Below are 14672 nucleotides of genomic sequence, written 5' to 3' on the forward strand. Positions count from 1 at the left end.
ACGTGACCCCAAAACCCCATTTGGGGGATCTTCCCCCAAATCCCGTTGCCATTCTTTTTTTTTTTTTTTATTATTATTATTCGCAGACACAACAAACAACAACAAAAAAATCCCATAATAAAAAGAAATAAAAATATAAAATCTGCCCCAAAATATACAGCGTCAGTTCGGCACTTGGGTGGGGGGCCCTGAAGCAAAAGCAAGGCGAGTTTGGGGGAAAAAAGGGAGAAAAAGGGGAAAAAGGCGGGGGGTAAGGGGAAAAGGAAGGAAAAAAAGGGCAGGGCTTCAGTTCAATCGGCTCTGGGGTGTTTGTAGGGTTCAGAGTACAAAAATAGGGGCACCCTGCAGGAGATCCCTGATTCGCTGCCATCCCAAAAGCAAAACCCCGCTGCGGGGCGGGAGGAGTGATGGAAATGGGGAGGATTCGCCCCAAAAGGGGGCTGTGGGGTCGGAGTGGTTGTGGGGTCAGCGCTGCTGTGGGGTCAGCACTGCATTGCTTTGGGGTCAGCGCTGCTGTGGGGTCAGCGTTGCTTTGGGGTCAGCACTGCATTGCTTTGGGGTCAGCGCTGCTGTGGGGTCAGCGTTGCTTTGGGGTCAGCTCTGCTGTGGGGTCAGCTCTGCTGTGGGGTCGGCGTTGCTGTGGGGTCGTCGCCATCCCAGGGAGCGCTCAGGCAAACATGGTGAGCTGCAGCCACTGTGGGGAGGGGGGCAATGAGACCCCAAAATGAGCAAAGAACCCCAAAATGTCCCCAAGTGGGGCCAAAATGGGGCCCAATGAAGCCAAATCGGCCCCAAATGCACCCAAATGATCCCCAAAAGGAGCCCAATTAACCCCAAAATGGCCCCGAATGACACCAAAGTCATCCCAAATGATCCCTAAATGTCCTGAAATGACCCCATAACTGCCCCCAAAATGAACCTGAAGACTCCAAAATCAGCCCCCAAAGACGCCAAAATAATCTCCAGATAATCCCCAAATGGCCCCAAATAATCACAAAATGAATCCAAAGTGCCCCAAAATGCCCCCAAATGAGCACCCACCTGCAGCAATCCGAAGGTGACAACGCCATCTTTGTCCCCATCCATAGCCTGGAAAAACCCTTTGGGGGAAAAAAGTGGGATTTTGGGACAGGGAAACGGTTTGGGGGGAATTTGGGGCTTTTTGGGTCGATATGGGGGGAAAAGATGGGAAATCCTATGCGTTCGAGCAGGAAAAATAGCAAAGAAATGGTAATTTTGAAGGGGAAAAACCCCAAGTCCCATGTTGTGGGTTTTTGGGTCCATCCCATTAAAATTGGTGATTTTTGGTAAAAAACTGGGAAAACCACATCAGATTTTGGGGAGAAAATGGGAAACCCAACGGGGGTTGAACAGGAAAAGCAGGAAGAAACGGCCAATTTTTAAGGAGAAAAGCCCCAAATCCCACATTTTCCCTGCTGGTTCTCCCCTTCCTCGGTCCGAAAGCAGCGATTTTTGGCACTGGGTTGCCCAAAAAGTGTGTTTTTAGGAGGAAAAGGGGCTCACGGAACATGGTCTCCAGGCGCACGAGGCAGCAGACGAAGGAGTCGAAGTCGATGGCCAGGTCTGGCTCAGCATAGCGGGTGATGAGCAGCTGGTGCAGCTTTTGGGTCAGTTTGTAGCCTTTTTGGGGACGAATCGTGATGGTAAAGGGGTGGGGCTTAATGAGGGGTTAATTAAGGATGGTAGGGGTTAATTAATGAGTTAATTACCCGATGCTTCCAGAGCCAATCGCATCTCGTAGGCGCTCATACTGCCTGACTTGTCCAGGTCGAACCTGCGGAACACAGCCTGGGGGGGTGAAATGGGGGGGGCATCAGTGGGACCCCAAAATGGGGGGAATGTCAGTAGGGGGGGGCATCAATGGGATCCCCACTGGAAACCCAGGCCCCACACACTGCCCCATAACCCCCCCCCCGACCCCTTAACTCCCCCCAAACCCCATAATCCCCATCACAGCCCATCCCCCACAACTCCCCCCCAGACCCCATAATTCCCCCCTAGCCCCCATAACCGCCTCCCCAGGCTCCATAACCCCCCCCACAGACCATCCCCACACCCCCTCCAGACCCCATAACCCCCTCCCCAGACCACATAACCCCCCCCCCCAAACCTCACAGTCCTCCCTCCCCAGGCCCCACAACTGCCCCCATACCCCATAACTCCCCTCCAGATTCCAGAAATCCCCCCCAGACCCCATAACCCCCCCGGCCCCCACCAGGTAATTGCGGATCCTATTCCACAGGACATTGAACTCCACCAGGCCCAACTTCCCATTCCCATCTTTCTATGGGGTGAGGGAGAATTAAGGACAAACTGGGAGATTTTGGGGCAGAATTCCCTATATACAGAATAAAATAAATACATTTAAAAAAAAAGAAAGCAAAAAGGAGGAAAAAACCCCAAAGTGGGCATAAAGTCCCCAAAATAAAGGAGTGAAAAGCCCCCCAAATCAATCAGAAAGCCTCAAAACGGTGAGAAATGGGCAAAAAGGCCAAAAAAGTGGGGGAAAAAGAACACAGAAAGGTGAAAATCCCTCAAAATTTGGTGAGGAAAAGATAAAATGTGTGAAAAGGTGCAGGAAAAATACACAAAAATAACCAAAATACAAGAAAAACCCCAAAACAGATGGAAAAAAGTACCCCAAATGGATATAAGGCCCCCAAAAGAGATAAAAAGGCCCCAAAACAGATGGAAAAAACTCAAAAAGAGAGAAAAAGCCTCAAAAGCAGACTAAAAAAAGGACAAAAACTCCAAAAAAAACACAAAAAAGCCCCAAAGCCTGACAAAAAAACCCTAAAATCAGATGAAGAGCCTCAAAATCAGACAAAAGATCCCAAAATCAGACAAGAAGACCTAAAAATACATTAGAAGCCCCCAAAAAGACCAAAAAAAAAAGCCAAAACCAGACAAAAAGCCCCAAAGCCAGACAAAAAAAATCCCAAAAAGGACAAAACCCCCCAAAACAAAGAATGAACCCCCCCAAAATAACAGCTAATAAACCCAGAGCAGCTGAAAAGCCCTACAAAAGAGTGAAATAGGAGGATTATGGGATCTGGATAGCCCAAAATGGTGAAAAAGCCCTAAAAAAGGATGGGGAAAATCCCCAAATGAGAGGAAAATGGGCAAAAAGGGGGAAAGTGCCCCAAAAAAGAGGAGGATACGTCCATCAGGTTGACCATACTGCGGCACGACTCAATGCTGAACCCTTTGGTGCGCAGGTCTTTATCTGCAATCAGAAACCCCAAAAATTCACACTGGAACCCAAAAAGGGAGCCCAGGAATAGACGTTTTTGTTCTGGGTCCCAAATGAACCATTTTTGGGGGTTTTCAGCCCAAAATGTGTTGCCCCCCCCCTCACGTTTGGCGATGATGCGGTTGAGGATCGTCTGCAGCTCCGTGACGCTGATCTCCATGTCCTATAAGGGAGATCACAGGGCTGCATCCCATAATAGCCCTTACATCCCATAGGGCTGCATCCCGTAATAGTCCCCACATCCTATAGGGGGTGTGAGGTGTTTTACTCCTATAGGGGGATTGGGCTGTGGTTCCTATAGGGGCTGTGGTTCCTATAGGGGCTGTGGTTCCTATAAGGGCTGTGGTTCCAAATGGGGACTGTGGTTCCCATAGGGGGGCTGTGGTTCCTATATGGGGGCTGTGGTTCCCATAGGGGTGCTGTGGTTCCCATAAGGGGCTGTGGTTCCCATAGGGGGGCTGTGGTTCCTATAGGGGGGCTGTGGTTCCCATAGGGGGGCTGTGGTTCCTATATGGGGGCTGTGGTTCCCATAAGGGGCTGTGGTTCCTATACAGGGGCTGTGGCTCCCATAAGGTGCTGTGGTTCCTATATGGGGGCTGTGTTTCCCATAGGGGCTGTGGTTCCCATAGGGGTGCTGTGGTTCCCATAAGGGGCTGTGGTTCCCATAAGGGGCTGTGGTTCCCATAGGGGCTCTCACCGGCCCCGCCAGCTGCCTGAAAAGCTGCTTGAAGTTCTCATCGATTTCAGCCTCAGACAGCACTTTCTGGGGGGAAAAAGGGCAGTTTTGGGCAAAAGGAGGCGGCGATGGGAAGGGGGGAAGGTTTTGCTTTCTGGGGGGGGTTAAGGGTTTTGGGGAAAAAATGGGGTTTTTGGGGGAAAAATGGGTATTTAGGGGGAAAAAATGGGTATTTAGGGGAAAACAGGTAGTTAGGGGTGAAAAATGAGTTTTTTGGGGGGATAAATAGGGATTTTGGGGGGGGAAGTAGGTTTCTTGGCAGAGAAAACTGGGTTTGGGGGGAAAATTGGGGTTTTGGGGGGAAAAATGGGGTGTGGGGGGAAAATAGTGATTTTTGGGGGGAGAAATGGAGGTTTCTGTGGAAAAAGTAAGGTTTTTTTTGTGAGATAAATAGGATTTGGGGGGAAAATAGAGGATTTAAGGGAACAAATGGGGGTTGGGGGAAAATGTAGTGCTTTAGAGAGCAAAAATGGCACTTTTGAGGGAGAAAAGAGCACTTCTGGTAAAAAGCCTCACCTCATCCGGGAGCTTCGCCTCAATTTTGTCATCCATTTCTCTGTGGAGAAAAACAGGAATGAAAAATTGTGGGTGGGAATGAATGAAATGATGGATGGATGGATGAATGAAAGAAAATAACTGGGTGGGAATGGATGGATGGATGGATGAATGAGTAAATGAGTGAATGAATGAAAAATGATGGGTTGGGATGAATGAATGAAAACCAATGGGTTGGGATGAATGAATGGATAATAATGGGTTGGGATGAATGAATGAATGGAAAATAATGGACTGGGGTGAATGAATGAATGGAAACCAATGGGTTGGGATGGATGGATGGATGAATGAAAACCAATGGGTGGGGGTGAATGAATGGAAACCAATGAGTCGGGATGGACAGATGGATGGACGGACAGATGGATGGACAGATGGATGAAAACCATCGTGTTGGGATGGATGGATGGATGGATGGATGAACAGGTGGATGGACGGATGGATGGACAGATGGATGGATGAAAACCATTGCGTTGGGATGGATGGACAGAGGGATGGATGGATGGATGGATGAAAACCATTGTGTTGGGATGGATGGATGGACGGATGGATGGACAGGTGGATGGACGGATGGATGGATGGATGGATGGATGAAAACCATCGCGTTGGGATGGATGGACAGATGGACGGATGGATGGATGAAAACCATCGCGTTGGGGCGCACGAAGAGCAGGGTGGGGAGGGACGCCGACCCAGGGGCAGCGCGGAGGTGGGGCTCGTTAGTGCTAACGAAGGAGGCTCACTCGGTGCCCGCCTTCTTCTCGGAGAAGACGCGCAGCACGAAGTCTCCCTCGCGGTTGGGCTCGAAGGTGGACGGCACCACGATGTACTCGCCGGGCGGCAGCCGCAGCCGCGTGCTGACCTCGCGCAGGTTGATGAACTGCTCGGAGCGGGCGCGGGACGCGTTGGACAGGAAGAAGTCGCGCGGCAGGTGGAGCCCGGAGCGACCCACGTGCTGTTGGGGTGGGAGAGGAAAAGGCGGAGCGGAGGAGGGACGGCCCGATGTGGTGACTGCCGTGTGATGGAGGAACCGCCGGGACGGAGCCGGGAGGAGGAGGAGGAGGAGTACGAACCTCAGGGGGAACCTGAAGGGGGTGGGAGGGGAGATGAGGGGTGAGGGGGGGTGTGGGGAGGTGGGAGGACAGGCGGACAGACAGGCAGGGACAGGCAGAAAGGCAGACAGGCAGACAAGAGGACATCAGACAGGCAGGCAGACCGACACACAAGAGGGTGGCAAACAGACAGACAAGAGGAGGCAGAGGACAGCAGAGAGGCAGACAGACAAGGGGGAGGAAGACAGATGGAAAGATGAGGAGACAGACAGACAAGAGGGTGGCAGACAGACAAGTGAGAGACGAGAGGGTGGCAGACAGAGGGACAAGAGACAGGCAGACGAGCGGCAGGCAGGCAGACAAGCCTCAGAGAGACAGAGGGATGAGCAGCAGACAGACAGACAGAGGGACGGACAGACGGACACCTCGTAGACAGCGAAGCCGATGGTCTCCATGTCCTTCCCGTAGCGGCGCTCGCGCCGTCGGTGTTTCTGCATGAGGGCCAGCAGGAAGCTGCAGCCCGGCTCACGGCCACCAAAATCGTCCCCATCGTCGTCCACCTCCTCCAGGCAGATCTTGAACTGGGGGTTGATCCAAAAGGTGGCTGTGGGGAGAGCGGGGAGAGGTAAAAAAGGGGGGAGGAGAAAGGGGGAAGGTGGGAAATGGGGAGAAAAAAGGGGGGGAGGGGGGAAAGGGGGAAAGGAAGGAGGAGGGGGAGAAAGGAAAGAAGGGGAAATGGGAGGAGGAGGGGGAAAAGAGGAAGGGGGAGAAGAGGAAGGGGGAGAAGAGGAAGGGGGAGAAGAGGAAGGGAGAGAAGAGGAAGGGAGAGAAGAGGAAGGGGGAGAAGAGGAAGGGGGAGAAGAGGAAGGGGGAGAAGAGGAAGGGGGAAAAGAGGAAGGGGGAAAAGAGGAAGGGGGAAAAGAGGAAGGGGAAGGGAAAAAAAAGAGAAAGGGGGAAGAGAGGAAGGGGAAAAGAGGAAAAGGAAGGGGAAAAGAGGAAGAGGAAAGGCAGAGGCAGCAGACCAGGGTAGTTCCTGCAGCCGCCAGCCGTGCTGCCGCGCCGCCAGGAGCCGTCGAAGAGCCGCGTGTTCCACTTGCGGAACTTCCGGGACTGCAGGGCGTCCGGGGTGAGGTTGCAGATCTCCAGGCGGGTGAACTCCCTCAGGAAATCCCGGAACGACATCCTGGGGGCAAGGAAAGGTTTCCACCAATGCTTAACCCTGCTCCTTTGGGACAGAATCACCTCAAAAAGGTCCCCAGCCCTGCTTAACCCCGTTCCTTTGGGGGAAAATCACCTCAAAAAGGTTCCCACCAATGCTAACCCTGTTCCTTTGGGATAAAATCACCTCCAAAAGGGATTTTTTCCATTTTTGGGGACACAAACTGGTCAAGACAAGGGTTTTTGTTTTGTTTTCCCCCCACTTACCAGAACTCCCCATCCTCCATTCTCACCATCAGCTGCTGCCTCAGCGCCGGCTCCACCGCGTTCCACTCGGAGGAGCTGAGACAACCAACAGCCATCAGCCCATCAGTGCCCCCCGCCTCGTTAATTAACGCTAACGAAGGGTACGGCCTTACTTATCGCTCCAGGCTCCAGTCCATTCCACTTCCCCCCACGGGTTCCGCATGCGGATCAGACCCAGCGACTGCCCTCGGTAGCTGATCTGCAAAGGGCACCATGAGGGCCGTGACCCAAAACTGGGGGATTTGGCCCCAAAATGGTGGCAGCTCTCACCTGCTTGGCTCCCGTCACTGAGTAGGCGTGGCCCTTCACCAGCTTCTTGAACGTCACCGCCTCCATGTCGAAGGCGCTTGTGATCTGCGGGGAAACGAGATATTCTGGGGGAAAACCACACAAATTCCCCCCCTTTCTTCCCACTTTTCACATTTTCTCCCCTTTTTCCCCTTTTCTTGCCCCCTTTCTCCCCTCTTTTCTCTCTTTTTCTCTCCCTTTTTACTCTCCTTGCTCCCCATTTCCCCTCTTTTCCCCTTTTCTCCCATTTCTTTCCCCTTCTCTACTTTTCTCTCCCCCACATTCCCCTTTTCTCCCCCTTTTTCCCATTTCTCCCCTCTCCTTTTTCCTTCTCCCCCCTTTTCCCCAATTCTTCCCTATTTTCTTCTCACTTTCTCTCCCCTCTTCCCCCCTTTCCCCCTCTTTTCCATTCTTCTCTCCCCTTTCCCTTCCCCCCCTTCCTTTTCCCCTTTCTTCTCTTCTTCTTTTCCCCTTTTTCCCCTTTCCTCTTTTCCCCCTTCTTCCTTTCCCACTTTTCCCCCCCTTCCTTTCCCCCTTTCCCCTCCTCTTCCTTTCCCCTCCTCTTCCTTTCCCCTTTTCCCATTTTCCCTTCTTTTTCCTTTCCCCTTTTCCCCCTTTCCCCTTTTTCCCCCTCTTCCTCTCCCCATTTCTCCCCTCTTCTCCTCTCTCCACCCCTCCCCCTTTCCCCCTATATCCCCCCTTCCCTCCCCCCCCCCCCCCAAAACGCCTTTTTTGACCCCACAAAGCAGCTCACATCGATGGAGCACCCCAGCAGGGATCCCCTCTCCAACGCCTTCAGGATGATCTGGTAGAGGTCTGGGGGGGGTTTGCGCAGGTCGTACCACTCTGTGACCCCCCCAGTGAAATCCTCGAAGCCCTCCGAGGTGCTGCCGCCCGACAGCGCTTCATAGCAGCCGTTCACCCTGCAGAATGTCATGTTTGGAGCCATTTTTGGGGTGTTTTGCCCCAAAATAAAGGCGGGGTTGGGGTCAGGCTGTACTTGGCGTAGGCCTTCTCCAGCAAAGCGCTCCAGAATTCCGTGCCCTCAGCAGAGTGAACGAAGAGCAGCTTGCCATCCTTGGTGGGCAGGTAATCATCCACCACCACGTCCTGCCACTCACCAAACTGCCAGATCTGGGGAGAGGGAGGAGAGGGGGGGAGGGAGGAAGAAGGGAGAGGGAAGGAAAACAAGGAGAAGGGAAGGATTTGTGAAAATCAACCCCCAAATCCCCAATTGAAATAAAAAAAAAAAAAAAAAAGCCAAAAATAAAAAGCTGGAATTGCGAAAATAGACCCCAAAATTGGGAAATCCAATCCCAAAACTGGCAAAAACTGACCCCGGAATTGAGAACATCAATGCTCAAATGTGGGGAAGTCAGAGCCCAAAAGCTGTGAAGGAACGAGGAGGAGAGAAAGAAGGGGAGGAAGGAAGAAGAGGAGGGAAGAGGAAGGAAGAGGAAGAAAGGAGGAGGAGAAGAGGAAGAAAGGAGGAGGAGGAAGGAAGAGGAAAGAAGGAGGAGGAAGAGAATGGAAGGAGGAAGAGGAGGAAGGAAGAAGCTGCACGAAGGAGGGGGAGGAGGAGGCCAAAGGTGCTGTGGGGCTCACTGCATTCTCCCCTTTTCCCCTGCAGGGGGAGCTGATCCCTCTTTGCTGCCATAAGAGCAGTAATTAACTAAAACCCGCCCTCTTCTTCCGCTCCAGCAATAATTAACAGCCAGAACTCATTAAGCAGCCAGAATAATCCTGTCCCCAGGATAAACGTGGGGTTATTTTGAGGGGGAAACACCCATTTATGGCCCCCACCCTGCAGTGCCCAACCCGAACAGAGGGTGACTCACGGCTGCAATGCACCCACAGAGAGAGAAACCCCATTTTGGGGTGGAAAACACCAAAGTGAGCCCCAAAAAAACCATTTTGGGGGGTTTTGGGGAGAGAAGGAGCAGACCTGGAAGTGGAAGATCCCAGCATAGCCGTCCTGGAAGCTCTGCCCGTGCGGCACCACGCGGTGCAGGATGGCCTCATTCAGCGTCAGGGACGCGATGGCTGCCAGCAACCAGCAGTCACCTGCGGGTTTGGGGTGAAAAAAGGGGTTTTTGGGGCTGCTGGTGCTTTCCCGTGGGGTCCTCATGCCCTGGGGGTCTTTAGGGGATCCCACAGTGATGCTATGGGGTGCAGAAGGGAGAGAATTCAGTCCATCAAGCAAGCTGTGATTGTGTATAACTGACCGCAAAGCTTGCAATAAAAACAACCCCAAAGTGTGCAAAAAAATCCCAAAATGTGCAGAAAAAACATCCCAAAAACTGCAGGGAAAAAAAAAAAAAAAAAAAAAAAAAAGACTGGAGAAAGTGCAAAAAAATGACCCCAAACTGTGCAGAAAAAAAGAGTCCAAAAACTTGCAATTGTGACCATCAGCCCCAAAACTGTCAAGACGGTTCCCAAAATTGTTCAACATCCACCCCAAAATCGTCAGCACTGACCCCAAAATGGTGACCATCGACCCCAAAATTGACAATGCTGACCCCAAAATGGCCAGCACCGCCCCCCAGGCGCTCAGCATTGCCCCCAGAGCCCCCAGGTGAGGTACAGCAGCAGCTGGCTCTCCCTACCCAGCGCTCCCTGGCAGATGTCGGTGCGCGTCGCTCCGTCCACGATGAACTTTGGGTTCCTACACAGCTCCTGGATGGCAAAAAGAGGGGAAAATCACCCAAAATGAGGAGGGAAAAAAACAAAATGGGGACGTTTCCCCATTGGTGATGTTCCTGTGAATATAATGAGCATCAAAGGGGGTTATATCGAAATCAAAGGGAAACTTGCACAGATTGGGAGATACAGGGGGCAAAAAGAGGGGTAAACCCAGAAAGGAACAATTAAAAAATCCCCAAATTGGGATATTTCCCCTTTTTCTGCGCTCTAGGGGGGATTAAAGAGTGGGATTGATGATTTTTCTGAGAGCTTTATGAGCATAAAAAATGATTATACAAAAATTAAAGGGGAATTTATGCACACTGGGGCATATTCAAGGGGCAAAAAGAGGGGAAAAGTCCCAAAAGAATGAGGAAAAATGGCCAAAACTGGGATATGTGACCCTTTTTTTGCACCTCAAATGGGATTTTAATGGAGGAATAGATGAATTTAATCACTTGTGGGGGTCAGACCCAAATTAATGGGATATCACCCCAAAAGGGGTTATTAATGAGGGGATCAGTGAAAAATGGCCAACACTGGGATATCCAAGGGGGCAAAAAGAGGGGGAAAGCCCTAAGATAATGGTAAAAAATGGCTGAAATTGGGATATTGTCCTTTTTTCCTTCATTCCAAATGGGGTTTTAATGGGGGAATCAATGAAAAATGGCACAAAATCGAGACATTCCCCTTTTTTATTCATTCCAAGGGGGGTTTTAATGAGGGAATCAATGAAAAATGGCACAAAATCGGGGCATTCCCCTTTTTTCTTCATTCCAAGGGGGGTTTTAATGAGGGAATCAATGAAAAATGGCCAACTTTGGGAGATTCCCCTTTTTTCCTCACCTCGCATGGGGTTTGAATGAGAGAACCGACGACTTTAACCCAAATTAACTCCAAAAAAGGGGAAGCTTTAACGAGGCCAACCGACCGAATTCCACCACACGGTGTGTCGGGCTCCCAACAACGGGAAATCAATCGGAAGGCGACACAACGAACAGGGGTTAATTAGACGTTAATTAACGCTCACCGTCGGCCTCTTCCACGTCACGCCGCGGGTTTTGGAAGAGCCGGGGCCGAGCTCTTGGAAACCCAGAGACGAGGCAGAAGGGGGAAAGGCTTCGTCCCTGAAGAGGCTCCCGGAGCGCAGGCAGTCGTCGCGCAGCGCCGCGTAGTCCTGGCCGTGGAAGCGCACGGCGTTCTGGTGCTGCCCCAGGCCCAGAGCCTTGGCACGCTGCCGCTGCACCTGCGCCGACACCCCGGTGCAGAAGACGGGCACTATGGGCTGCTCTGCCATCCTCCGCCTGGGAAACGGGGGGAAAAAGGGGGAAAATGGTGAAAAGTGGCCCCGGGGAGGTGGCGGGGGGGCGTAAAAATGGGTTTTGTTGACTCGTTGGCAAAGTTTTGGGCTCCATTATGGCTGCGTTGCTTCAAAAATTGAAGTCATTCAGCGCCCGACTGAAGCCAACAGGGTCCTCGTTAAGGCCCTTGTAAGGGATCTTCATTAGCAGCCCTGATAATTAGCACGGCCCCATTCGGAAGGCTCCAGAGCACAGCATTCATTCATAACAATTGGTTTCGTTAATATTTTTCTCCTTATTTACCCCATTATGGCTTCATTGCCCCAAAACCCAAAGTCACAGAGCGCCCAACTGAAGTCAACAGGGTCTTTGTTAAAACCCTTTTAAGGGATCTTCGTTAGCAGCCCTGCTAATTAGCACAGCCTCATCTGGAAGAAACCACTTCACAGGACAGCATTCATTCATAGCAATTGGTTTCGTTAACTACTTTTCCCCCTTTTTGCCCCATTATGGCTTCGTTACCCCAAAACCCAAAGTCAGGCAACACCCAACTGAAGCCAACAAGGTCTTCATTAGGACCCTTTTAAGGGATCTCCGTTAGCAGCCCTGCTAATTAGCACGGCCTCATCTGGGAGACTACACTCCAGAGCACAGCGTTCGTTAATAAGAACTGACTTCATGACTCATTTTCCCCTTTTTTGCCCCATTATGGCTTCCTGAAAACCAAAGTCACAGAACACCCAAAACAATGGGGTCAACATTATGGGGTCTCTTCATTAACATCACTTTAATTAATGCCACTAATTAGCACAGCTCGGTTTAGGGGAGTCTGGTTGAGAAGGAATGGGGCTGTGAGGATTCCTTCCTTTAATCCCATTCCTATAGGGAATTTGGGGTCATTTTGGTCCATTTTGGGGTCTGTGAGCAGATGGGGGGAAAAAGGGATTTATTGTGTGGGGCCAGAGGGAGTTTTGGGGTAAATTTGGGGTATTTTGGTCCAATTGGGGCTATTTCAGCGTGTTTTGTGGTTTGTGAGCAGATGGGGTGAAAAAGGATAAGGGGATTTTGGGGAATTTTGGGGTATTCCGGTCAATTTGGGGGTCTGTGAGCAAATGGGGTGAAAAAAGATTTGTTATACGGGACCCAAAGAGGATCTGGGGTAAATTTGACAAGTTAAGGGAAAAGAAGAGGGAGGGAAATAACAAAAAGCTACAAATTTTGGGCTGGATGTGGCTGCAGGTGGGTTTGGGGTAAATCTGGGGCAAATGTGGGGGATTTTGGTGCCGGGAAGTGGTGAATTTTGGGGGGAAGCAGGGAAAGCCGCTGGATCCCACTGCGGCCCCACAGCAGCTGCTGGGGAACTGCAACCCGAGCAGGAGCCCAAAATAGCCCCATTTAACCTCCTAACAGCCAGCAACAATTAACAATATCTGTTAATTAATTAATTACGTGCATGCGTTCATTAAAAATATTGATTGGGAAAGGAAACAAACAACCCACGTGCCCCCAAAAGGGGCTGAGTTTAAAGGGAAACGAAGGGAAACGGCCCCAAAAGGGAACGGGGGCAGCTCTGTGTGGTGTGCAAAAAGTTTAATTAGGCTTAACGAGGTGCTGGGGGGGGGGGGGGTTAATTAGGTGTGGGGAGGTTCATTAAGTGGTCATTAGTGCTGGGGTGGGGGGGCTGGCAATGCTGACCCCAAATTGTGGCCAGAAAGAGTTTGGGGTGTGCAGCCTGAAATGCATCAAAAATGAAAGATTCTGCAGGGAATCCTTGGGGGGTTTGTGACCCAAAATCGCCCAAATTCATCCCAAAATGAGGGAGGGGCTGAGGTCAGCAGTAGGACCTCCCCCAGGAAGCATTTTGGGGTGAGACTGAGGCCTCATAATCCTATAATGAGAGTGATTTCCTCCTGCACCCCATGCCCCGACCCCATTAAGACGCCCAATTAAGAAGCCGCCATTAATGAGAACCCCATTAATGAGGAATCCCATTAACGAGGATCCCATTAACGAGGACCCCTCCTCACTTTGGGGGGCACCACACACCCCTTCCTTTACACACGTCCCCCCCAAAACAAAATGTTTTGCTGCTCCCCACACTTTCCTCCTCTCTACTTTTCAGGCTCGAAAAACCCATTTTGGGGCCGAAATAATCCAGATTTGGGGCCAACGATCCCATTTTTGGTGCCAAATAAGTTCATTTTGGGGCCAAAGAACCCCTTTTTGCAGCCGTATAACTCAATTTTGTGGCCAAACAACCCCATTTTGAGTCCAAAATAACCCTATCTGGGGGTAAAGTAACCCAGCTGTGGGGCCAAAGAACCCAGATCTGAGGCTAAAAGAGCCACAGAACCAAAACTGCCTCTTTTTGCCCCATTTCTGAGAGCAAAGCATCCCAGCAGGTGCTGCTGTGTGCTCTCCATCCAGCACTTCCCCCATAAAAAGAGAAGGAAAAAAAAGCCCTGCCAAAAGGACAGAAAAATGGGGGGGGAAGTGGGAAAAAGGCCGAATTGGGGGTAAAAACTTTAAAAGCCTCAGATCTTTCTCGTTTAACCCCAAAACTTTCCTCCCATAGCACTCCTTCCTGCTTTGAACGGCACTCGGCCCCAAATACGGAACTGCAGTGCTCCCAGCCCCAAAACGCTGCCAAACAACCCCAAATCTCGGGGGGTTTGGTGCTTTTTTTGGTTGGTTGGTTTCCCCAAAATTGTGTTTTTTTGCCCCAATTTCCTCCTTTTCCTGCCCCGATCCGACCGTTGTGTAAGAAACCCCCCGGCCCCATAGGGACCGATTTGGGGAGGGGGATGCATAGGATCTGTGGGTTCTGTGGGGGTCACCGCGGGGACGTACCTCTGTTTTACTTTTTGGGGGGGGGTCACCGCGCTGGAAAACTGCAGATTTGGGGTAAAAAGAAGAAAAATGAGAACTCTTCCTTCAGCCGCAGGGTGAGGCCGGGCTGTACCCCCACCCCACCCCCCCCCAGCCCACAATGAGACTCCTCCCCACGAGCTCCGCCCCAAAGGAGGGGCAGCAGGGGGGGAGGGAGGGGGTTGAGGGGGAAATGAAGAGGTTTTTTGGAGGGGGGGGGGAGGGGCCGAGGTTTTGGGGCAGTTTGTGGGGTTTGGGAGGTCGGCACCACGGCGGAGCACTGCGGGGGTTTGCTGCATTGCTGCAATGGGGGAGGGGGGCAGGGGGCGGGACGTGTGTGGGGCCAGAACATGTGTGTACATGTGTGGGGCAGGGCACACGTATGTGGGGTTAGGACACGTGTGTGTACATGTATGGGACAGGTGGGAATGGGGCCGCATACATGTGGCAGTCTG

General features: G+C 51.6%; 1 protein-coding gene across 1 annotated transcript; it reads right to left on the minus strand.

Moving 5' to 3' along the window:
• Window positions 1-55: 55 nt before the first annotated feature.
• Window positions 56-14326, minus strand: CAPN1 (calpain 1). The gene is made up of 22 exons (XM_031607107.2): window positions 14200-14326; window positions 11079-11352; window positions 9973-10042; window positions 9312-9430; window positions 8367-8500; window positions 8121-8289; window positions 7349-7432; window positions 7192-7277; window positions 7040-7114; window positions 6637-6797; window positions 6040-6218; window positions 5636-5647; window positions 5306-5517; window positions 4527-4566; window positions 3972-4037; window positions 3380-3437; window positions 3183-3247; window positions 2237-2305; window positions 1731-1809; window positions 1525-1641; window positions 1042-1100; window positions 56-694 (listed from the first exon to the last, which is right to left on the minus strand). Exons 2-22 carry the CDS (start codon window positions 11343-11345, stop codon window positions 668-670), a joined length of 2148 nt encoding a protein of 715 aa, XP_031462967.2. The 5' UTR covers window positions 11346-11352; window positions 14200-14326; the 3' UTR covers window positions 56-667.
• Window positions 14327-14672: the final 346 nt, after the last annotated feature.

The sequence above is a fragment of the Phasianus colchicus genome, chromosome 37, assembly GCF_987193195.1.
Source record: "Phasianus colchicus chromosome 37, bPhaCol1.hap1.1, whole genome shotgun sequence".
Taxonomy (NCBI): Eukaryota; Metazoa; Chordata; class Aves; order Galliformes; family Phasianidae; genus Phasianus; species Phasianus colchicus.

Coding starts and splice junctions, on each gene's coding strand:
- CAPN1 (XM_031607107.2), bottom strand. CDS start 11,345: ATGGCAGAGCAGCCCATAGTGCCCGTCTTCTGCACCGGGGTGTCGGCG. Junction 3,438..3,971: donor TCAGGCAGCTGGCGGGGCCG/GTGAGAGCCCCT, acceptor TCTCCCTTATAG/GACATGGAGATCAGCGTCAC. Junction 1,810..2,236: donor ATAGGATCCGCAATTACCTG/GTGGGGGCCGGG, acceptor TCACCCCCCCAG/GCTGTGTTCCGCAGGTTCGA.